This window comes from Corythoichthys intestinalis, chromosome 2, assembly GCF_030265065.1.
Source record: "Corythoichthys intestinalis isolate RoL2023-P3 chromosome 2, ASM3026506v1, whole genome shotgun sequence".
In the NCBI taxonomy this organism is placed as follows: Eukaryota; Metazoa; Chordata; class Actinopteri; order Syngnathiformes; family Syngnathidae; genus Corythoichthys; species Corythoichthys intestinalis.
Genome location: NC_080396.1, coordinates 47,321,211 through 47,343,815, shown reverse-complemented (window position 1 = coordinate 47,343,815; position 22,605 = coordinate 47,321,211). Strand labels below are relative to the sequence as shown.

Here is a 22,605-nt window from a genome sequence, read left to right as displayed (position 1 = left end):
GTGTAAAACCGTCCCTGGTTCTGATTTACATGTGAAGGACAGGTTCCAAATCTGCTTGGCATAATACCAAAAAGACTATATTTTAGCTATTTCATATATGGTTATTAGTAAAACCTGCAGATGGTTATTTAACAATTATGAGTTGCTGTAAATGCATCTAAAAGTCAGTGAATTTCAAAGTCATATAAGCTCAGTCACACAAAGAAATGAAACATACCTCTGAAGAAGAGCAACAACACGAAGCTTTCTCAGAGTTAGACCATCAAGGGAGGAAACCCCCTCTCACACAAACAGACACGCACAGTGCACACACCCAGCTGCAGTTGTGGTGATGTCATTATACACACGCCTATCACACAGTTTTTGTGAGTGAGGGATACCTTGTCGCTGTCTGCGGTGTTTTGGGATGTTCGGGAGGCGATGGAGACAGTGTCAGGCTGACTGCTGGCGTCACCCAAGCTGTCGGCATCCTCGCTGGTCTCTCTGTCAAAAGGAAAGTAAAAAAATGCTGTGAAACATCGAGTGTAGTGTAGTCTCCCTGCAGTGGAACTTAGGGCTGAGGGTTATTGCCTGAAATTTGCATCATAGACGCATTGTATCCCCTCACGGCAATGACATTTATAGCAATAAACTGTAAAGACAACAAAAACATCAAATTTACTGTAATATACTGGCAACTGTGGTTGCCAGAAAAACAAACAAACGTACAAATCAAAATACGCATAAAAACCAGTATAGTGCTTCAGCAACTGGAGGTTTTAAGGTAGATAGTTATAGAATTTTTAAAATGATGAAAATCGTGGTTAATAATATTAATTTTGTAATTAATTCACAGTTATGTAACTAGTAATCATGGTGGTGACATCACTGTGCGCCTTCATTTATTTTCCTCAATCTCCAATCAGGATTCAAACCCCCAATGTTATCTTGTCAAACATGCTAACTGCTGAGCAACTGCAAACCACGTGCATTTAGAACTTAAGAGCTCATGCTCGGCACGCTACCACATTGACGGTGTCATTTCAAGCCCAGTTGGAGAGGGGTAGGAATAAAAAAGGGGACGCAAAGACATTACCATCAGACTACTTACAAATGCATATACATTGGTACCTTTACATACGAAGTTAATTCACTCCAGGACCTTGTTTGTAAATCGAAATGGTCATATGTCGAGCAGGATTTATTCCATAAGAATACATTATAATCCCATTAATTTGTTCCACAGCCTGAAAACCTACACTAAATCCTTAATAAATGCTGCTGGTACTACTGCAAATAGCAATTACACAGAGCAAAAGAAATAGGTTATGAATAAAAATCTGTATAATAATATAATAATAGTAATGATAATAATAGTCCCTGTAATAATGTAAGGAATGGGGTTCTAATGTGGCGAATGTGTTTTGCGTGGTGTACCTGAACGCACCGCGTGGCTGACTTTGCAGAGTGAGGGAGGATTTATTACTTTCACTTTGTCCAGCTGCAGCGGACAACCGGCATGTTTTGTTGCATAAGTTCTGGAATAAATTATTAAAAACCTGACGAAGCTGGGGACTTTTTGGCGATGATACCACAATAATAATTATCACCTCAATTTATAAAGACGGAAGGAGGTCAGAGGAGGACCGTCGAGATTCTAGACATTCTACGGCGGTATTGTCAAGTCAGTTCGCGGACGCGCCCAACATGCTCATATTTTTGTATCATTTCCATGGTAAGCCTCTCCTTTTTTTCTTTTTTTGCCACCTGCACTAACATTCTTGGAACCCATGTTGATTTCTCTCACAAGAAAATCCGGTGTGCGTCAGTCTTGCGGGAAAACAAAGTAACTGCGGCGCTGTCATAAATCGTCATATTAAGAATATAGAAACAAATGGCGAGTCAAATTTTACGTCAGATGTCGAAAAGATCATGTGTCGAAGCGATCGTATGTCGAGGTACCACTGTATTTTTTTTAAAGGTGTTTGCAGTAGAACAACAAGTAAAATTGATTTTTTCAAATGGTAGTTTGTTATTAGACAGTTTTTATAGTTTTCTTGTTTCTTTGAAAAATTGTAACCATAGCTGCCAGTATTTATACTTTAAAAATTATTGTTTTTTTTTCCTTTTTTCTCTCGCAGTGAGGACAACATAGTAGACCAGTGGTCATAATAATGAACTACTTTGAAATTAATATTTGAAAATAATAATAATAATAATGGGAAGTCCGCCTCACAGTACTGAGATTGTTGGAAAAATCCAATCTCCGGCCACCCTGTGTGGAGTTTGCATGTTCTCCTCGTGCCTGCGTGGGTTCTCTCCGGGTACTCTGGCTTCCTCCCATATCCCAAAAACATGTATGGTAGGCTGATTGATCAATCCAAATTGTCAGTAAGTGTGAATATGTTTGTGGATAGTTGTGTATCTCTATGTGCGACTGGCTGGCAACCAGTTCAGGGTGTACACTGCCTCCTGCCCATTGTTAGCTGGGATAGGCTCCAGTAGCCCCGCAACGTTCGTGAGGATGAGCGGTTCAGAAGATGAATGAATGAATGAATAATAACAATAATAATAAACCTCGATTAGGTGATCATTAAAGACACTTTGGACTGTCACATGCATGCTGACCTGCGTGACATGCTGCGTTGCCGTCCAAGAGTGAGATTGGGGGTTTTCGGAAGCGGGATGGGCTCCCTCAGCGCTCCCCGAAGGTGACCCCGCCTCTCCTGGATCACCTGGCGAATACTGCGGACCCACTCCTGCTTCAGCTCCAATGATGATGCCTGGTGGTAGGCCGAAAGCCGAGTCGGACCGCAAATCGGAAACAGAACTAACAGGCTGATTATTTACCTTCAGAACTGTCTTGTTGTCCGAAGTTGGCGTCCTGCCAACCCAAAGCGCAAATTTACAAGGATCTCCTTCAATGTGTTCCGTCACACCAAGTTCTGATGTCTGACATAGAGGGAGAAAAAAAGAGTAATTAGCAGAGGCCTAATCTGATTGTGTCGCTATGTGCCTGAGTAATGGAAAGTAAGTACCCTCAAGCGACTCTTGTAAATATACTTGGTCCGTCCTGATGAATCTTTCATTTCCTTGCTGAAGATAAGTGACAGCTCAAACAGGAAGAGGTGTCGATCACGCCCTTTCCTGATGAGGGACTTAGGTTCCCAAACGAGAAAGGAGTCCTGCAGCAAGAGCTCACCTTGCACTTCTAGACCCTCTTCGAGACCTGATAATGACAAGTCATCATTATTCTCTTCCAAACAGGCCAGCGTAAGTACAAGTATATCATCCCCAAAACGATAGCAAATTATGTATCATCATAAATGCCTTCTATTGTCAATTTTAATCATGTATTATAATAATACACTGAACTCCACTCTGGTGAGATTACTTAAATCAATGAGGTGGAACGGCCACTAGATGATTTTTGTTATCGTGATATAAAATGGCCCATACTATCATAGATTTTCTTTTCTATATTACCCAGCACTAAGATCAACTACTTGGCCATACTGTATGTTAAACTGGCAATGTAACCCAAACAATGGTGTTGTCATTGTTGTCAGTACTTTTTGCTAAGTGAAGGAAGAAAAGAACTGAGGAAATACTGTTACCTTCTAGCATGCTAACATGCATAGCATCGTTAGCTCTCTTGGGAACACTCAGCATTACGTCCAGGCCTTCCTTAATCTCGCCCTTTCCTTCTTCACAACACGCCAACAACTCCTACAAACATGAACATGCATCAATGAAGCCAGATGTCGGAAACACCGTGTGCTGTCAGACACCAGCTCACTTTTAGCAGTAGTTGGTACTTAGTGATCCTCTGAACAGGTTTGATGAGCGCTGATGAGATGGAGTTAGTGAGCCCGTGTCTCCTCTGCACCTCCTGCAAAAACAGTGAAATTGAATATATATATATATATATATATATATATATATATATATATATATACATACAGTGGCTTGCAAAAGTATTCGGCCCCCTTGAACCTTGCAACCTTTCGCCACATTTCAGGCTTCAAACATAAAGATACAAAATTTTAATTTTTTGTCAAGAATCAACAACAAGTGGGACACAATCGTGAAGTGGAACAAAATTTATTGGATAATTCAAATTTTTTTAACAAATAAAAAACTGAAAAGTGGGGCGTGCAATATTATTCGGCCCCCTTGCGTTAATACTTTGTAGCGCCACCTTTTGCTCCAATTACAGCTGCAAGTCGCTTGGGGTATGTTTCTATCAGTTTTGCACATCGAGAGACTGACATTCTTGCCCATTCTTCCTTGCAAAACAGCTCGAGCTCAGTGAGGTTGGATGGAGAGTGTTTGTGAACAGCAGTCTTCAGCTCTTTCCACAGATTCTCGATTGGATTCAGGTCTGGACTTTGACTTGGCCATTCTAACACCTGGATACGTTTATTTTTGAACCATTCCATTGTAGATTTGGCTTTAGGTTTTGGATCATTGTCCTGTTGGAAGATAAATCTCTGTCCCAGTCTCAGGTCTTGTGCAGATACCAACAGGTTTTCTTCCAGAATGTTCCTGTATTTGGCTGCATCCATCTTCCCGTCAATTTTAACCATCTTCCCTGTCCCTGCTGAAGAAAAGCAGGCCCAAACCATGATGCTGCCACCACCATGTTTGACAGTGGGGATGGTGTGTTCAGGGTGATGAGCTGTGTTGCTTTTACGCCAAACATATCGTTTTGCATTGTGGCCAAAAAGTTCAATTTTGGTTTCATCTGACCAGAGCACCTTCTTCCACATGTTTGGTGTGTCTCCCAGGTAGCTTGTGGCAAATTTTAAACAAGACTTTTTATACATATCTTTGAGAAATGGCTTTCTTCTTGCCACTCTTCCATAAAGGCCAGATTTGTGCAGTGTACGACTGATTGTTGTCCTATGGACAGACTCTCCCACCTCAGCTGTAGATCTCTGCAGTTCATCCAGATTGATCATGGGCCTCTTGGCTGCATCTCTGATCAGTTTTCTCCTTGTTTGAGAAGAAAGTTTGGAAGGACGGCCGGGTCTTGGTAGATTTGCAGTGGTCTGATGCTCCTTCCATTTTAATATGATGGCTTGCACAGTGCTCCTTGAGATGTTTAAAGCTTGGGAAATCTTTTTGTATCCAAATCCGGCTTTAAACTTCTCCACAACAGTATCTCGGACCTGCCTGGTGTGTTCCTTGGTTTTCATAATGCTCTCTGCACTTTAAACAGAACCCTGAGACTATCACAGAGCAGGTGCATTTATACGGAGACTTGATTACACACAGGTGGATTCTATTTATCATCATCGGTCATTTAGGACAACATTGGATCATTCAGAGATCCTCACTTAACTTCTGGAGTGAGTTTGCTGCACTGAAAGTAAAGGGGCCGAATAATATTGCACGCCCCACTTTTCAGTTTTTTATTTGTTAAAAAAGTTTAAATTATCCAATAAATGTTGTTCCACTTCACGATTGTGTCCCACTTGTTGTTGATTCTTGACAAAAAAATTAAATTTCATATCTTTATGTTTGAAGCCTGAAATGTGGCGAAAGATTCAAGGGGGCCGAATACTTTTGCAAGGCACTGTATATATATATATATATATATATATATATATATATATATATATATATATATATATATATATATATATATATATATATATATATATATATATATAGCGTCCTTGTCTATATATATATATATATATATATATATATATATATATAGACAAGGACGCTCCTTACAATGGACGAAGGGTTTCACCCTAAGTCCAGCATCTTGAGGCTCTACACAAAGCGGAAAGAAGGAGGCCGAGGACTAGTGCAGGCTATGCAAAGAGGCCCCTGAGACAGTCCAGCACATCACAGCAGGGTGCAAGATGCTGGCAGGCAAGGCATACATGGAACGACATAACCAGGTAGCAGGCATAGTGTACAGGAACATCTATGCCGAGTACGGACTCGAAACACCGGAGTAAAGGTGGGCAACACCCCCAAAGGTGGTCAAGAACAACCGAGCCAAGATCCTGTGGGACTTCCAGACAGACAAACTGGTGATGGCCAACCAGCGTGACATAGTGGTGGTGGATAAACATCAGAAGACGGCAGTGGTGATAGATGTAGCAATCCCGAGCGATAGCAACATCGGGAAAAAAGAACACGAAACACTGGAGAAATATAAAGGGTTGAAGGAAGAGTTGTGAAAATGTGGGGAGTGAAGGCAACAGTGGTGCCAGTAGTGATCGGGACACTAGGGGCAGTAACCCCCAAGCTGGCTGCATGTCTCCAACAGATACCAGGAACAACGTCCGATCAAAAAACTCCATGTAGCATGTATCACCGAGTTTCTAGAAACAGCTTTGAATGGCCACAGCCGGACTTTTTGGGGGATTTTATGGGTGAAACATGGTAATATAACGAGGGTCGCGATGCAGAAATCGCAGACATCAAGGAGTGATCGAGATTTTCTTTTCATAAATTTTCCCTTTTAAATGTTTTTTTCTCGATATATTTTTTTTGCAACTCGAGTACTCGTTTCAGCTCTAATCGATAGTTATGAGGTAGATAACCATAACTGATTTACAGACACTAATTTTTTCATTGTGACGTAATTTGTTTAAAAGTTTAAAGTATGCGAGTGAATTTTTTAAAAATGGTTTTTTATTTATTTTATTCTTTTTAAAGACATTACCTCAAAGAAGCCAGCACCATGCTGTTGGATCAGTAGACTGGAGTCTGGCTTATTCCTGCAATAGGTCACGTACATGTGGAACTTGTCAGCCTGAGAGGAGGAACACAAACACATTTAAGGGTGGGATTGATGATGCAATTTGTCTTTTTTTGTTGTTTTTATTATCCAAGCAAATTTGGTTACCCAGGTGACAAAACAATGTCCCACATCTTCCGGAAGCTGCTCATAGTTTTCCAGCTCCTTCAGGAAAATGCTAAAACAGATATCACTCTGTCATTGCAATACAGACACAGTAAGACAAAAGTACTTTTTTTTAGCATTTGTACCTGTTATGGAACTCGTATATATCCTGGATGTTCCCAAACACCACATCGTCCCGATTGCTAAGACCAGATGGGACATCTTCAGAGCCACTCGTCATCTCCCACATGTATGTCTGCAGATGGTCAGGTCACAGAATCAGTGATGCGCTAGCATTATGATATGACAAAAACAGAGGTGCAAGGTAACTAAATTCAAATATTTCATTATTACTGTATGCAAAAAGATTTTTCTGATATATTACTTGAGTATCAATTTTCAAGACAACTATTTAGTCCATACATTTGAAAGCAATATCTGCAATTTCTACTCCTTGTTTTGTTACAATACTTTTTAATGCAACATCCATTTTCAGCATTGTTTGTCCTTGCTGGAGCCTATCCCAGCTGTCTTTGGGCGAAAGACGGACTAAACCCTAAACTGGCCGCCAGTCAATCGTAGGGCACATGCAGAGACAGACAAACAATCGCACTCACAATCAAACTGCCACTAGGTGGAAATCGATCCCACGCTTTATGCACCAAAGTCAGTTAAATGTACCATGACCCCATCAGCAAGCTCTTTTGCAACACATTATTAGAAAAAAAAGTTATAAATACAATTAGGTACTCAGCCAATAATGGCGAGGGAATAGTTGTATATTGTTGACTACAACAACTATTCAAAGTGACTACTTCGTTTGTGCCAAAAAACATTACAAAAAAAAAAACCTCTACGTCTAATCAATAAAAATGAATACAGGTGAGTAGTGCTGCAACGATTAATCGATTAACTCAAGTATTCGATTACAAAAAAAATTCGAATTAAATGTTGCTGCTTCGAGTATTCGTTTAATTGAAGTGGCGTTGTAATGGTTTATTTTGAAATTGTTCGCATTCAGTTTTATTGATTTGGGTGGATACACTGCCCTCTAGTCTGCCTCATTTCACATGGCTGAATCCAGCTGCTCCATGTTAAGACCAACATATGCCAAGTTTTTGTTTGCACTAATGTTTCTTTTAATGCATATAATTTGTAATTTAGTTATAGGTATATTTAGCCTTTTTTTTTTTTTTTGCGGGAATATGTGTCTGAACCATTTGTTAAGAGCATTGTAAAAAAAAAAAAAAAAAAAAAAGTTAGCATTTATAGCATTTAAGCTAACTGACTTTTGCTTTGTAATTTAGTCGATTGTTCTTTTGTTGTACATAGATCCTTATTTATTTGTTTATTTTTATATCGTTTGAGGCTCAGCTCAGGTATTTTAATTTTTCGTGTTCCCCATCCGATTACTCGATTATTCGAACTAACTAGTTCACCGATTACTCGACTACTAAAATAATCGATAGCTGCAGCCCTACAGTTGAGTAAACATTTTTTCAGTTGTCGTTTACTAGTGTTGTAAAATTTTAGACGAAGACAAAGACCTGTTCTTCCTATCACTTCGCATTTATTGTTACATGATTGTAACCCTAACCTCAAATATTGGTAACATTTCTTTTTTTGCAACTCTCCATTACAAATAAGTCACGTGACTGACAAACATGGCTGCATCGGCTACCATCAACTTTGGACTTGAGGGGGGTGATACTTGTGAAATGAGGTTGAATTCAAATTATGCTGCATAGTCCTTCATAAAGCATGATTGCACTTTTGGCACCTGTGCTTAAACCTGATATCGTTGTGCAATTCAACTGTGTGATACCTCAATGCATTCTTGAAGGTCTCGGACGTAGACCCTCTCTGTCTGAAGCAGCTCTGCCATTATGTACCTGCAGCAAAAATCCTGTAAGTGGACTTCCAGTACATGAAGGCAGTGGTTCTTTAACGTTTTTATGCCAAGTAACATCTCAAAGGTTCAAATGCCAATTTGAATTCTAGGTATAGACGCAGGTTAGGGTTTAAATAATGATACGCATAGGCCTACTATAATTTCAGAATCACTATCAGTTCGATACTTACTCTTTCTTGCGGGCTGAGCGTCTCTTTTCATCGCTGACCTGGTGGCTGGGGTCTGATAGATTGACTTCAGGATCTGAGTCAGACAGACTGTTGGGAATTAGCTCCAGCTCCAAGTCCTTGTTGTCCTAATGGGAAAAAAAACTCTTATGGTTATGTTCTTTAACAATTCATCTATTTTCCATTTCACATGTTTCTTTGGGGTTTGTGGTGAAACAAGTTTGGCACTCCTAATTTGGGATTGAAAATGCTTACCTGTGGGCAGCCTCCCAACGCCGTCTCCAGCAAATGGCGGTACTGGCCCATCCTGACAGTGAAGTCCCGATACCGTTTATCTACGGCGGAAACACATCGGCGAAGCTCTATGCGGTGAGCGTGGCCTTTGGTTAGCATGCTCTCAGCCAGTTGGATGAGCAAGTGAACCTTTTCCTGGGTATGCTGATGACATGAGAGACAAGTTAAGCAAAGATTGTATTTAAATCTGACAAAAAAAGTTACATATGTATTCAGATTGCATCCCAAAAATGGTTTGTAAAAATAATCATACATGAAGTTGAGTACTTAAAATAGGTAAAAAATGCACTAAAAATGGTAATTAGAACAAATCCTAAATAACCAACATTAATCCAAACATTTAGCTTTTATATGTTATACTTTTCTTCCCCATTTATGACATCACTGCAAGAAAGTTTAAGAGATGGCCAACTTTACTTGTACCGTTAATCTGGGCCACTCAGTTTGGAGGAGCTAAAGTAATTCTTTATTCATGAAAACGCAAAAACAAACAAAAATAAATAAATAATTGACACTGAAAATAGTTTGCTTATGTCTTGGACACGCTTACTTTGGCCGAAACGCAAAACTGTCGGTGTTGGTTGAGCAACTCTTGCGTTTCTGCCCCTGTAGCCCCTGGTGACGTGTGCGTGGCCAGGTAATGGTCCCCTGACTGAGCCAACCAATCCAGAGCCTGTGTGGAAAATACATGTTTGAGTCCAGAATTAACGTTGAACTTTGCCCTTTCAAATGCTAACAATTGATGTTTCTGCAAGAAGATGTGAAAATGTGGAAGACACTCAAACACTTGGTGCGACTGTTTTAAGCACCACTGTATGGATACCTTAAAAAAATGTTTTGAATTTCCCATCATTTTCTCTGATTTAACACGCAAATTGGTAAATACAGCTTCATTTTTGCAGGTCACTATAGGAAATCATAAAATCTCAGGGTAAAATAAAGCTATTTTTGTGTCAGTCAAACATCAAAAAGATATAAATTGATCTGATCAATATGGGTTAATAATGAGTCATTTACACTGGGCAACAATTATACGTTTTTGTTTTTTTTTTCTTCTTCAAATCACTTGATTTAGGTACAGCAGTTTTCCGGTGCGCAATGCAAAAAAGATCTCACTTTTTCGCCCTTGGGTAAATTTTTTTCTCCACAGTTTCTATATTTATTATCTTGTTTCTACATGCAACTGGCCAAATTCTCTGCAAAAACATAATTGTGTTACGAATAAATAAACATTACAGTCCTGTCACGTGTCAGTATTTAACCCCTTCAGACCTGCATTTTTTCTGCTAGGCAAAAAAAAAATCTGCACTGATTTTTACTCTACTCAAACACCAGAACAGAGTTCAATTCTTTAGTCGGTGATATTTCATGCTTTCATTGGTTATTTTTTTATGTTAATGTTAATGTGTTTTTGATGAGGAATCAGTACTTTACATGATCCTTTTTGAAGTTGCGTTTGGTCAGCCATTTTCAAATAGCTAAAAAATAGCAACGAGGGCGTGCCAAACCTCATGATTTGATTTCGATGGGTAAAGTTTCAGCTAATCATCTCCCAGAAGTGGCAATAGCAATTAAATTCAGTGTATTTATTGGTCTACAGACACGAACGCGTCACGTCCTTCAGCAGCGTGCTTCTGAAGGGGTTAAAAAGAATATATAAAACAAGCACATATGTTAATATATTATTTTACACATTTTTTAAGAATATGCTAATCCTACATTTAAAAAAAAAGTTGAAAACAGGTGCCAGACCGACAACAATAAAAAATGTGTTCAATCTTAGTAATAGGTACATTATCATCAACAAAATACCTGTTGTGCATGGTTCTGGAACATGACATATTGCTGACATTGGTCCAGTCGGCGCTTTTTTAACGTCCAAAAGTGAAGAACTCTATTTTCTCTCTGTAACAACTCACTGAGGATACCTGTACATGCAAACACACACACACATACACACGCAATCATAATCAGTTCCTTGTCTTTTGGGGCTGCCATTCATTTTTTTACTTCACGAGATGTGCGTGGTCTGTCACCTTTGACCTGTTGCTCCGGTACCCGCGAATGCCCAGTCACTTCGGTGACCCCCGGCACGTTGACATTGTGGCCAGAGATATTCGCCATGGTGACACTGTTGCGGTGGATGTACTTGAGGAAAACCTCCGCATTCCGTCTGGCGAGTGTGCATGCCTGTTTCCATTGAGACAAGATGGTGATGGATGTTTCATTACATCTGGACCACAAAGTTACAGCTTCCTGTGCTTCCAGGAAACCCAGTTGAAGAAGTACTTTACACAACACCTTGAGAAAGGCCTCCTTCTGCTCCATGTGTTTGTTAATGAGGGGCAAGAGATGTTCAGGCTGTCTATCCCCACCCACGCACCAGTCCTCCTCCCTACGGTACTCCTGCTCTAGACTCTCCAGCACTCCGCATACCTGCATTAAAAGTGCACACACAGTTCAATGTGGGGGGCAGACAAGGAAATAATTCAGGATTACCTCTCAACCGCACCACTGAAACGCTCCAATAAACACCACCCATGAAATGCACCCATACTGAAATGTTCTCAGAGACGCCAAATTTTATTTTGCCCACATACGCAACTTAAATGCTTCAGTGATATTTTCACACTGAATTAATGGAATAATTTATCTGTTTATTTCTTATTGAATTTACACAATATCAATCAAAGTGTTTTTTTGTCACAGATTATTCCTTTACCTATGACTAGGATGAGATGGATCTTGCTCCGCCAGATCTCTTGTATCGTCATCAAGTATTTGTACTTTGTTACTTTGCAACACTGGTAGGACAAACTTGTGCTCACTTGTTGTGATGTTCTGTAGAAAGCGGCAGAAGCATTGACCAGCTTGAGTCGGTCCTCAATCCGCAGCATCAGGGTCTGCCAATGCAGTGCCACTGTTTGTGCGCAGGACCTCACAGCATCTGGATCATAGTGGCCTGACCTAAAGAGAGCTCAGTGTTACAGGCCAAATTGACATAGGGGCAAACCCAAAGACTTATACTGTATGTGGAGGCTGATTTAACCTCTAAATTAGACATGGAAAATGCTTCCAATGTTGGATGGGCTCATTTGCTTCTTGTAGATGTACCAAATTTTGTACACTCAATGGCCATTGTAACATTATTTTATGGAAGGAATTTGCTGACTCTTTGGATAATACAAGTATATTAAGCCGGTTTATGCAAAACATCGTGAATTCCCACGATGATACCACCATCCAACATTTAATACCGTACACAATATGCCAAGGGACAAACCTGACTAGTAGCTCTGCTCTCTGCTGTAGAGCCAGAGCTACCTGGTGGGTCCTCTGCAAGGAGTCAGCATGTAAGAGCCCCTGGACAAATCATCAATTAGACATTACCCAATGCAGATGATATGCCTATGGTTGTATGGTGGTGTGTGTATTAACCTCTATGGCCTGTTGGAGGCGCTCATGTTCTCTCTGCAGCTGTTCAGCTTCCGACAAACAGCTGGAGTTCAGCATGCAGGATGACAACATGACTTCACCCTCCGTGATCCAACCCAGCACCTAAGCGACGCACATGAATCCGATCGAAAAGTGTGCTCAGTGCATATTGCCGGCTTGCATATGTGTATTTGTGACCTATTGATCTGCAGACCTGTGTGTGTTACCTGTTTAACCTGGTTCTGTAGGTGTCTAAGTTGGAGATTCTGTTCCAGGTGTGTGTGAGTGTGATCTGCGATTTGCTGCAGTTCTTTCTGTTTGTCCAACATTAGGCGTTGCAGCTCCTCCACCTGAGAAGAGAGCTCACCCTCCACCTCTGAAAGCTCAATTCCTGACACACATATACAAGCGCACACATGCACATGTATATTAAAAAATTAATTGCACAAACGAAATACAGTTTCATACAAATTTGCAATCTACAATCATGTGCCTAGTATGTGTGTATTTGTGTGCCTGTGTCTCCATGACAAAGTCAATGAGCCGGTTTCCATGGGGACCAGCTGAGTGCAGTTTCCATGACTACACCATCCCCCTTTCTCCCTCCCCCATTATCCTCCTCTGCCCCCAACCCTTAAATCATCTGTATGTTACAGAAGCTGCCGGACTTACATCAGTCACTGTATGAGACAGTATCATATTCTGCTCTATCACATTTTGCTCCATATCGTTATATTCAATTCCACAAGGGTACTAATATTGGTATCGAATGGCTGTTTCAAGTTTATTGAAGCACCAAACTGAAAATCTGGATAGTACTTTACAACTCCCACCTAACCTCTCACATCCTGTTACATTCCTCAAGTGAAGTGATAAATAAACACGTTTCCGGAAAGAATGACGTAACACAAGAAACACAATGCTGCTAATTCATCCTAAAGGTAAGGCGGTGCAAACTTGATCGTTCAGAATGGTATTGACAGGAAGTCACTCAAGAACTAAAACTAAAGAACGAACCAGTACACCGGGAACATCCCATTATTTTGTGCTTATCCGTGTCCACACAGCGGATGCAGCAAATGAGGCAAGGAGGCCCAGACCTCCCTGTCCCCAATAAACTCCTTAAGTTGCACTAGGGTAAAGATAAGCCCTAAGGTAGTGCCCTATTTCATGCAACTTTACCTATCTAACTGAAAGCAAGCCCTCTGATTTGCGTACTTAGCCGAGTACCTCCCCAAGGCTGAACGGAACAGTTTGATGACGCCAACAGGACCAAAAGTATATGCCGTTAGTCAGTGGCGGACTTGACAATTTTGGGGCCTAAGGCGAACATATCCAGGGGCCCTCTTCATGGGTCAGGGGTTAAAAAGGTGAGAAGGATGTGGAGGAATTATGTTCTGGTACACTAGGGCTGTCTTAAACGACAAATTTTCTCCTGATTAGTCAGCCGACTAGTTTTACGATTAATCGACTAATCTAATAATTTTCTTTTTTTTTTGACTAATTTAGCAATGAAATTTTTGTTGACGCTTACTAATTCACAAAACTATTTTGGAACACTTAAATTCTTTATTAAAGTACAAATAATCATGTAAATAACAATAATTAATCACAAACAATGAGGTTAAATGCTGATCGCATTTACTAGTGCAAAAAAACGGAAAGTAAACAGATTCAGAACACTGACTTTGCCTTTCCAACATTATTCAAAACAATTCTTTAAAATATATATATATATTATAGTATACTACTATATATAATAGTAGTATAATAATTATAATAATTATTCATTGCCAATCATATTTGTCATGAAGAGTGTCATTTGAAAGCTATTCTTCGTGTAGAATCTGCATTATGTAGTATTTACACAACATATTATAATATTAATTCTGAAGTATGTGGCATTAACTCCAGAAATCATTATTTATATGACGATCATGACGTGCTTTTGCTGTTAACCAGCTGTTGAGTGTTATTGTATGACTGATTGGAACTGTACTACATTGTTTCGCCACAGGGTGTGCTGTCGTGTATTTTATGTTCAGTGTGAAGAAGAAGAAGAAAGTTAAAAGAGGCATTAGAGGCCTGTTCTCAACTTCTCCCTCACTGCACTTTGGCTCTCATGGAGAGCACGTTCGCTCATGTGTTCGAAATAAACGATAGCCGACGTGTAAAGTAGCAAGTGAGCTGTAAAAATAGCAAGCTTAGTGGCATGAAAACCGCGGGAGAGCTAAGTGAAGCTAACGAACAGCTAAGCGGAGCTAAGCGATGCTAAACAGCACTAAATGAAGCTAAGCGACTAAAACTCAGTCTGTCATCGTGGAACAGTCCATTGTAGTGCGTGTGTGGGGGAGGGGGAGATAATATAAATGCAGCATTCAAACGGCTTTCTTTTTTGTTTTGTTATTTGTTTGTTTGGTATGCTGACATAATTATACATGATGAATAGTTGGGGGTGCTGCTGGCTCCGGTGGCCCAAGCCATTGCTCGTTGGGGCAAGGGCAGCTGGTTGGGGGCCCCCTACTGGTTGGGGGCCTAAGGCGATCGTCTACTTCGCCTGAATAGTAGATCCGCCTATGCTGTTAGTTGAGAAGGCAATACACCAACCCTCTACACCTGGGCTGCATATCCTTGTCGTAATGATCTCCATTAGGTAGATTTATAGTTTTCCTGTCGCACCATTTGCAAGCATGTTAAGTTATTTAAATCTAAGTATGAATGGCTGTTTGACAATCACTCGTTGGTGTGTACCCAGCTTCTGACAGAATGTTGGCTGGGAACAGCTACAGCGGTACAAGAACATGTGATAGAGAAAACATGGACGTGTGTACTATTACAGGCTTAATGCTGTCCTCTACTGGCTAACTCCTAACTATAATTCAGTAATAAATTTATTAGCCCTCACACAAAAAAATCAAAAAGCGGGCTCGACGATCAATAGATACTGACCAATGCTACATAGCTACCAAGTTTCAAGATGCTCGATTCACGAATGACAGAGAAGTAGGATTTCAAAGATAGTGTCCACAAGAACAACAACATGAGTGGCGACTTGAGTCTGGAAGATGGATGAACAGATCAATTGATAACAGGAGAGCCAACTTCTACCAACTAGGAGTTTGACTTGTTAGTTTTGTTACAAAGTCCGAAACACTGAGAAGAGATGAAGCGATCACAAGAGACGAAATTTTTACTATTTCATGTACTGACCAAGTTAACAGAACCCTTTAAGGAACTGATCTGGAAAAACCCATCACGAACCTGTGGAGCCATGAATGAATCACTCAGGTATTGGATTATTTTGTCTATTTTTTTTCTTCTGTTTTTTCCAAATATTAAAACTTTCGCTAAACTCTAAGGTCACTTTAAATTATCCTAATACGAAGGTTATGGTTGGCATATTAGAAATATCTGCCACTCATATGCGCAGAGCAGTCTTCATCAGTTCATACTCCGGCTAATAGTATAGTGCTCGCCTGGGTGTTTATGTCGAAACCCAAAATAACTTGGAGGACTGTCACCAACAGTCCAACTGCATCTTTCAGTTACATGAGAAGGAAATGACCTAGAAAATAAGTAACTCACCTGTTGCCTGAACCTCGGTGATGTACTGCTGAAGGTCGTGACCTTGCTGAACCACCTCGTAGGTCATATTGTTCACAGCGAGCCGCCTTTCCATGTGCCTGTATATTCACCAATCAAAGTCGAAATTTCAGTCTATACCAGCTACGTTGTCCTTTTTAACATAACACCAAAGTACTGACCTGTGAATTCGCTGCTGTGCTAATGAAAGTGCCTCTGGGCTAGCTTCAGCTAGTCGTGATGGCCCGAGTGTTTGCTTGTCTTGGTTAGGTTCAGAGAGCCGCTTCTCAGAAGAGAGGTCCTGGGATTGTTTCTGGAGCTCTTGCTTCCAGGCATCCATCTCTCCGGTGACCTTGGAAACAGCACATAAACATCTTTGAACAAGAGCCAGTAGGTTTGAAAAAACATTAACAGTAATTTTGCAATGTCACAAAATTTTACCTCCAAGATGCACTGTTGTAGAATACGCAGTTGCAGGTAAACATCCAATCGGATCTTCCTCTGATGGAATACTTCCTCCAGTTGAACGTGGAACTCCTCCAGTTGTTGAAGCACTGACTCAACATGGGCCACTGAGCTGCCCTGGGGCCTAAAACAAATGCACACTCCATTAACTTTGTAATTCACCTCCAGCAGTCACCGTCATGCACCAACCTGGTAACCAACGAATCCAGCTCCAGTATTTAAGAAACAATCTACCCTGAGCCAGCCTATTGTATATGGACTATAGGTTCTTTTCCAATAACCACGGAAATGACAGGAGTGAGACATGAATCAGCTTTATCCATGCTCTCTACTCTACCTGAGTTGTAGTATCAAGTCTTCCCCTTCTCTGATGACACTCATTGCAGCCTCCTGTTGTGCGGGGTTAGAGGCCGGGTTAATGTGAGAGTTAGAAGTCGAGTCAGAGGTGGGAGGGATGCCAGATATTTGTGAGCGTGTTAGTGTCTAGGTCTGAGGGAAGACATAAGCTCTTACCTGTGTGTTGGCCTGCTGCTGTTGTTGCTGGTTCATTAGTGTCTGCAGAGCTTCCACGGATTCAGATCCATTGCAGAGGTCAGCGGAGAGCTGCTTCTGTAGCCCTTCCATCCATGACGATAGCTGTGGGCAGTGGGGATTGCTTTTCTTAGAATCAGATTTTGTCAGTCAAATTCTACAAACGTTACCTCTTTGGTGTGTGTGTAGAAGGATACAGCCAAGTCTAGCAGCATTTTCCTTTGTTCCACCTTCTGAATGAATGCCTGTAGAAACCAAAACACAGCATATCACCTGCATAGCTCTTTCGTGGTATTTTAAATAACTGCAATTTATTTGGGAAGAGAATCTGGGAGGAATATTTATGCAATGTGCAAAATTAAGATTGTCACATCCTGGTAAATCACCTGCATGCGAAGCTCTAAGTCACGGGCCGCCTGGTAGATCTCCTCCTCCTCACACTCACCAGACTGAGCCAGTTGGTCAGCTGCTTCCAGAAGCTTCTCTGCATTGGTGTAAGTGTTCTAGCACATAGATCAATCACACGTGTAGAGTGAACAAATCCTCATGCATTCTAAATGATGCTAGTGAGACTTGTACTCACCTGAGCCACTTGCTGAAAGTCATCGTGCCGTTTCTGAAGAGCTCGCGCTCGGTGCAGAGACTTCCCTACACCGCTGTGCTTGTTGAGGAAAACCTCACCATGCTGCTCCACCCAGTCCAATACCTGACACAATTGGAGGTAAAGACCAACAGATTTATAGAAATAATATTGTGAGACAAAGTGTGTTGGAAGCCATAAAATAAGCAGGTCTCAATTTTTCAGAATATGCGCTCTTTGCACCTGTCTGACGTCCTGTTGAAACACACACAGCTGAAGGCGCTGGTGGAGGCGAAGCTTGCGGTGTTGCCATGCATTCTCCAGGTCATGGTGACACTGCAACAGAGCTCAGTTAATCTACACTTGTCTAATCATCCACTCATAATGAAACAAGAGGTGTGATGTGCGGTACCTGCATGACCTGGTGCAGAACTCCCATGATGCCGTGTGTGGTGGCAGTGAAGTCTGGTTTAGACGATGATTCGTTGTTGTCTGTCGCCACACTCCGGTTTAGGACCTCAAGCAAGGCTTTGCCGCTTTCGCTGACCTACGCAGACAGGTGGGCTTATAGACAAGCAAATAGATGTTCGTACCGGCACAATGAAACAGACAGGTACCTGGGTGTAGTTGGCAGAGATCTCCTCATTCAGCTCCTGATGTGTTTTTACAGCTTCTTCAAGCTCAGTCGTCACTAATGGCAGTGATGCCTCAGCATAGGTTTGAAGCCACGCCTCTGCTTTCTGAAGAAACTACACAAACCATGAGGAAGGAGAGAAAGGGAATGGCTATGAATATTTACAGCAGGCCCTCGTACAGTCACAGTTCGCTGTTCCGGAAAGTTTTTTTTTCTGTGGAATCTATTCTGAGCCTATTGATGTTTTTATGCCCTTTTGATCATGCTCTAAGATGCCGCAAAGAGGGCACCAAAGCAGTGTTTAAAAGGAGAACAGTAATTGGTGTCAAGAAAATATATGAAGTGATCCAAGTTGAATGAGATATCAAAATGTCAGTAGTAGCTAAGTTTAGCATTGTTTCTTTGTGTAAATTAAAGTCTCCAGCACTTGTGCATGCACACATATGTGGTGCACTTTTACACAATCAAATCACCTGTAAGGTATATATTTAATTGCAATTTTGTAAGATGAGTTAAATTACTTTGAAGTATATTTGGGACACAGTAAACTATCAGTGGAAACAATGAACATTTAAGCATTAATTGGGGATATAATCATTTTAGGGGGACCCATTTACTCAGTTTTTCACTATGTCACAAGGCAAGGTAGCAAGGTATTACTGCACTGATCATTGATTTATTATTGACTAATCACCTGTTCTGCCCCTTGGTGGAAGCCAGTTGCCATTGCTAATGTGTTGCTACGCTCCTCCAGTGCGGTGGTCAGAGATTTCCAGTCTTCTTGAAGCTTTGAGGACACTGTGGAAATTCTCTCCGCCCCAAAGTGACCAGCTTCTGCAAGCCTGGCTGCCACAGTCACGACACTGTCCACATTCACACTACCGTTCTTCACATAAACAAATCCCCACACAAACAGGGACATTAGCAAAGATTGGAACAGTTGAACACAACTGTGAGTGACTTCACAATTTGCATACTCACCATCACATTTGAGGTGAAGTGCTGATGTTGTGTTTGCAAGTCAACGGCGTGCTGATGGTTCTGACCAACCTCCACTAGAGACTGCACGAATAACTCCTTACTGTGGGCGATCCACTCAGACATCTGATGGGGGTCAAGATTTTACATGATGTGACAGAGCATGATGTACAGACGACTTATTACCCAGTGGTGGGTGGAACTGCTTCTGCCTACCTTGGTGGCATCCTGCTCAAAAAGGTGTAACTGCAGAGCCTGGTCTAAATGGAGCTTCCTGTCGCTCCAGCTCTGCAGCAGATGACTACGAGCCACTTGCAGACGATCCAGTAAGGAGGACACCTTTGGCGCCACGCTTTGAAAGTCAGCCCCGCCAGACAGCCAGCTGCCATGGCTCCCGCCACCACTCTCATTCAATGTGTCCCCGTGGGAGGGGCCCAAGCGCATGCGCTGAAGCAAGCTCTTCCCCTCACGGTCAAGGGCGTCAACTGGGGCTGTAGCGATGGTGTTCCGGAGACGATTGTGTTCCTCGAGGATTCTGGAGGTAGGAGACAGTTACCATCAGCAGTGAATATGGTGCTGTTGTTGAAATGTTCCATCCACCCTGCCATTTGTCTTTTGCCACACACTATCAATGTTTAGGCAGCTAATGATTAAGTGGGCTTCTCACTTGCGGGAGTCATCTACATCCTGCGGTTCTGGTATGCTGGTCAGCCCAACCTCCAGCTGATCCAGTTGGGTTAACAGTTGTGTGGCAGCCCCTGAGAACTCCTCCAGACCCAGACGCAGCTCTGTCCACTCCACATGATCATACTCCAAAGAGCCACCGAGGTCAGATGTCAACTGAGAGGGGTCAACTAACCGGGACAGACCTTCCACAGACACCAGACTGGTCTATAGAGAAAATAGTGGATTCATAACTTGCTTTAGTAGAAATATAGCAATATTTGATAAGTAATCACTTTTCAGTACCATCATTTTAAGTACCTCTCATTGAACATTAATATATTGGCAGTAATTTAGAAAGAAATAGAATCAGTACCTCAAAGCTGAGCTTTGCACTGCCCAGGTTGGTCTTGTGTTTTTGCCAAAATGTATCCGGTTTGATGAGCAGCGCGATGTGGATGTTAGAGGAAAATGACTCCTGCAAAGTGCGTAACACTGGTTTCACGCTGTCCCACTTACTACCACGCATGTCCACCACCACTGTGAACCCTCGAGCACGCACGTCCTCACTGAGACAGAGAGAACAAGAAATACACTATCAACTAACACAACCTACCATTCAGATAGATTGGAAGTCAAACAAACGCACCTAGGAATAGTTGACAGGTATGTAACTAGCCGACTCAGATCTTCTTGTTTTATTCGCTCATGGTTGGTCCTAGCTGGGAATGTCAGGATTGGTCCTCCTCGTTTGTCTCGTCCACCTGGAAATGTAACTAGATCATGACCAGACCAAACAGAGAATCGCCATTCATTTAATTTATTATTTGTTTTAATTTTTAGATGTGAGCTTTACCAGACACAAAGGCCACTTTCTCTCTGAGCACTGTCAGGACGTCACCTGCCCGGACGGACTCTGTTTTACTGGACCCTGAAAATCCAAGACAGATTGTTTAGCTGCCCTGGTGACATTAGTGCACTAAATGTGGTTTTGCCCTGGTCCATACAGGACACTGTGGCTGAAATTAGAGCAGTTGGGTGGCTTGTAAGTGTGGGAGTTGAAGTAAATTACTCATTCTGAATGAGGTTTGTAGCATGGATGCATCTTTGAGGAACAACCATCAAAACACTAATTTATCATCCTGATTGATCTATCAGCTGTCAGTTTGAGCAGCACACATTCCATCAGTAAGACATGCATGCAAACACGCACACTGAGTCAGTGCCGAGCCCAAAATAACTGCGTTGTGGAGGCCTTCAGAGAAAGTTGCTTTAACTGTCAGTACTCATTACCCTGATTACACAACAACCATAATGAATTGTCTGACTCTGATTTGGATTCTGTGGCCTGCGGCTGTTTGAATATTTAGCCATCCACTTTCTATACCACTTATCCACACGAAGGTCATGGGTGAGATGAAGCCCAATTAGGCAGGCGAGAGTCAGGGTTTAGTCTGAAACTAACAAACAACTATTTTCCCTCCTGATCTAACTACGGGCAAGATTTAGAGGATTTAATCAACCTAAAAATGCATAACTTGGGATGTGGGAGGAAGACTGAAAAACCTGAGAAGACCTACGCACAGTGAGAACATGTAAAATCCACTCTGGCCCAAGCCAGGATTCAAACCATCTCCAGTAGAAACTAACCATTTGCCCACCCACGATGCTGCAGCAGTATTGACAAAATTATACTGCCAAACATTCCGTATACGCAAGGTCCAGTTTAAATGTGATCGTTAGAACCTCCTGTGTTAAAATCAATGAAGGAGATCCTCATTAAATCACCTCGAAGTCAGTAGCAGTTGCAACAACACGGTAATTAAAATGTGCTATAGCCAATCAGACAGCAGCGTTCTCATTGGCTTGGGAGTACAAAAACTCGAAAATGGGCATGTGACCGATGACCATATGTCTATGGTACTATAAGCGTACTACACACGCACGCGCGCGTTCAACCAAGTCAATGGGCGTGTGTGTAAAGGCATCATGGCGATAAAGCAGTTCGCGCGCACGCTCGGCTCACACGCCCTACCTGCCGTCGCCAGGCCGTCCGGGCCCGTTTCTCCTATTCCATCCACCGGATTCATCCTCCTCCCTCCTCCTATACTCCTTCTCGTCCTCGGGCTCTCTCCTCCGTTGTGTGCAAACGTTCGCCTCCTCCCCAGCCTACCAGTCCATATCCGCGGCTTCACATCAGAGGGGTCCCCCGAACTAAGCTAATATTAGTCCGCCGCAAGGGACGGATACGTTCCCCTCCTCCCGGTAACGATCCGTGGGTCAGTGATGGTGCATCCTCCACGTTCAGCCTCGACGATCCACCTCCTCCTCCTCCTCCTCCTCGCCGATGATGATGGAGATGCTGACTATGGTGACTCCTCACGGCACTACATCTCACGCCTCCTCATTGTAAATGGCCGTGTTACTGTTACCCTATGCATGTAACATAACACGAACCGGTATCTCCCCACCACTCGGTTTTCTCTTGATGATGATAACCTCGCTCGGTCCGTC

General features: G+C 42.0%; 1 protein-coding gene across 3 annotated transcripts in view; it reads right to left on the bottom strand.

Annotated features, from left to right (window-relative positions):
* LOC130908541 (kalirin-like) overlaps positions 1 to 22,605 on the bottom strand; it is a 51,454-nt gene extending 28,849 nt beyond the window's left edge. For all 3 annotated transcript variants that reach the window (XM_057824075.1, XM_057824090.1, XM_057824084.1), the window contains exons 1-39: positions 22,127 to 22,605; positions 20,948 to 21,022; positions 20,741 to 20,855; positions 20,468 to 20,660; positions 20,096 to 20,319; positions 19,645 to 19,963; positions 19,432 to 19,554; positions 19,145 to 19,336; positions 18,434 to 18,565; positions 18,229 to 18,363; positions 18,060 to 18,152; positions 17,820 to 17,942; positions 17,623 to 17,739; positions 17,407 to 17,481; positions 17,219 to 17,341; positions 17,043 to 17,095; positions 16,682 to 16,829; positions 16,423 to 16,592; positions 16,244 to 16,341; positions 12,886 to 13,049; positions 12,662 to 12,781; positions 12,507 to 12,586; positions 12,052 to 12,190; positions 11,525 to 11,659; positions 11,260 to 11,413; positions 11,036 to 11,151; positions 9,774 to 9,896; positions 9,185 to 9,367; positions 8,933 to 9,057; positions 8,676 to 8,742; positions 6,997 to 7,106; positions 6,854 to 6,923; positions 6,671 to 6,760; positions 3,779 to 3,871; positions 3,597 to 3,708; positions 3,018 to 3,208; positions 2,830 to 2,931; positions 2,608 to 2,762; positions 381 to 483 (exon numbers count right to left, since the gene is read on the bottom strand). In XM_057824075.1, coding sequence (XP_057680058.1) covers positions 381 to 483; positions 2,608 to 2,762; positions 2,830 to 2,931; positions 3,018 to 3,208; positions 3,597 to 3,708; positions 3,779 to 3,871; positions 6,671 to 6,760; positions 6,854 to 6,923; positions 6,997 to 7,106; positions 8,676 to 8,742; positions 8,933 to 9,057; positions 9,185 to 9,367; positions 9,774 to 9,896; positions 11,036 to 11,151; positions 11,260 to 11,413; positions 11,525 to 11,659; positions 12,052 to 12,190; positions 12,507 to 12,586; positions 12,662 to 12,781; positions 12,886 to 13,049; positions 16,244 to 16,341; positions 16,423 to 16,592; positions 16,682 to 16,829; positions 17,043 to 17,095; positions 17,219 to 17,341; positions 17,407 to 17,481; positions 17,623 to 17,739; positions 17,820 to 17,942; positions 18,060 to 18,152; positions 18,229 to 18,363; positions 18,434 to 18,565; positions 19,145 to 19,336; positions 19,432 to 19,554; positions 19,645 to 19,963; positions 20,096 to 20,319; positions 20,468 to 20,660; positions 20,741 to 20,855; positions 20,948 to 21,022; positions 22,127 to 22,181 — 4,995 coding nt within the window. In that variant the 5' untranslated portion in view covers positions 22,182 to 22,605. The remainder of the gene's footprint in view (positions 1 to 380; positions 484 to 2,607; positions 2,763 to 2,829; positions 2,932 to 3,017; positions 3,209 to 3,596; positions 3,709 to 3,778; positions 3,872 to 6,670; positions 6,761 to 6,853; positions 6,924 to 6,996; positions 7,107 to 8,675; positions 8,743 to 8,932; positions 9,058 to 9,184; positions 9,368 to 9,773; positions 9,897 to 11,035; positions 11,152 to 11,259; positions 11,414 to 11,524; positions 11,660 to 12,051; positions 12,191 to 12,506; positions 12,587 to 12,661; positions 12,782 to 12,885; positions 13,050 to 16,243; positions 16,342 to 16,422; positions 16,593 to 16,681; positions 16,830 to 17,042; positions 17,096 to 17,218; positions 17,342 to 17,406; positions 17,482 to 17,622; positions 17,740 to 17,819; positions 17,943 to 18,059; positions 18,153 to 18,228; positions 18,364 to 18,433; positions 18,566 to 19,144; positions 19,337 to 19,431; positions 19,555 to 19,644; positions 19,964 to 20,095; positions 20,320 to 20,467; positions 20,661 to 20,740; positions 20,856 to 20,947; positions 21,023 to 22,126) is intronic.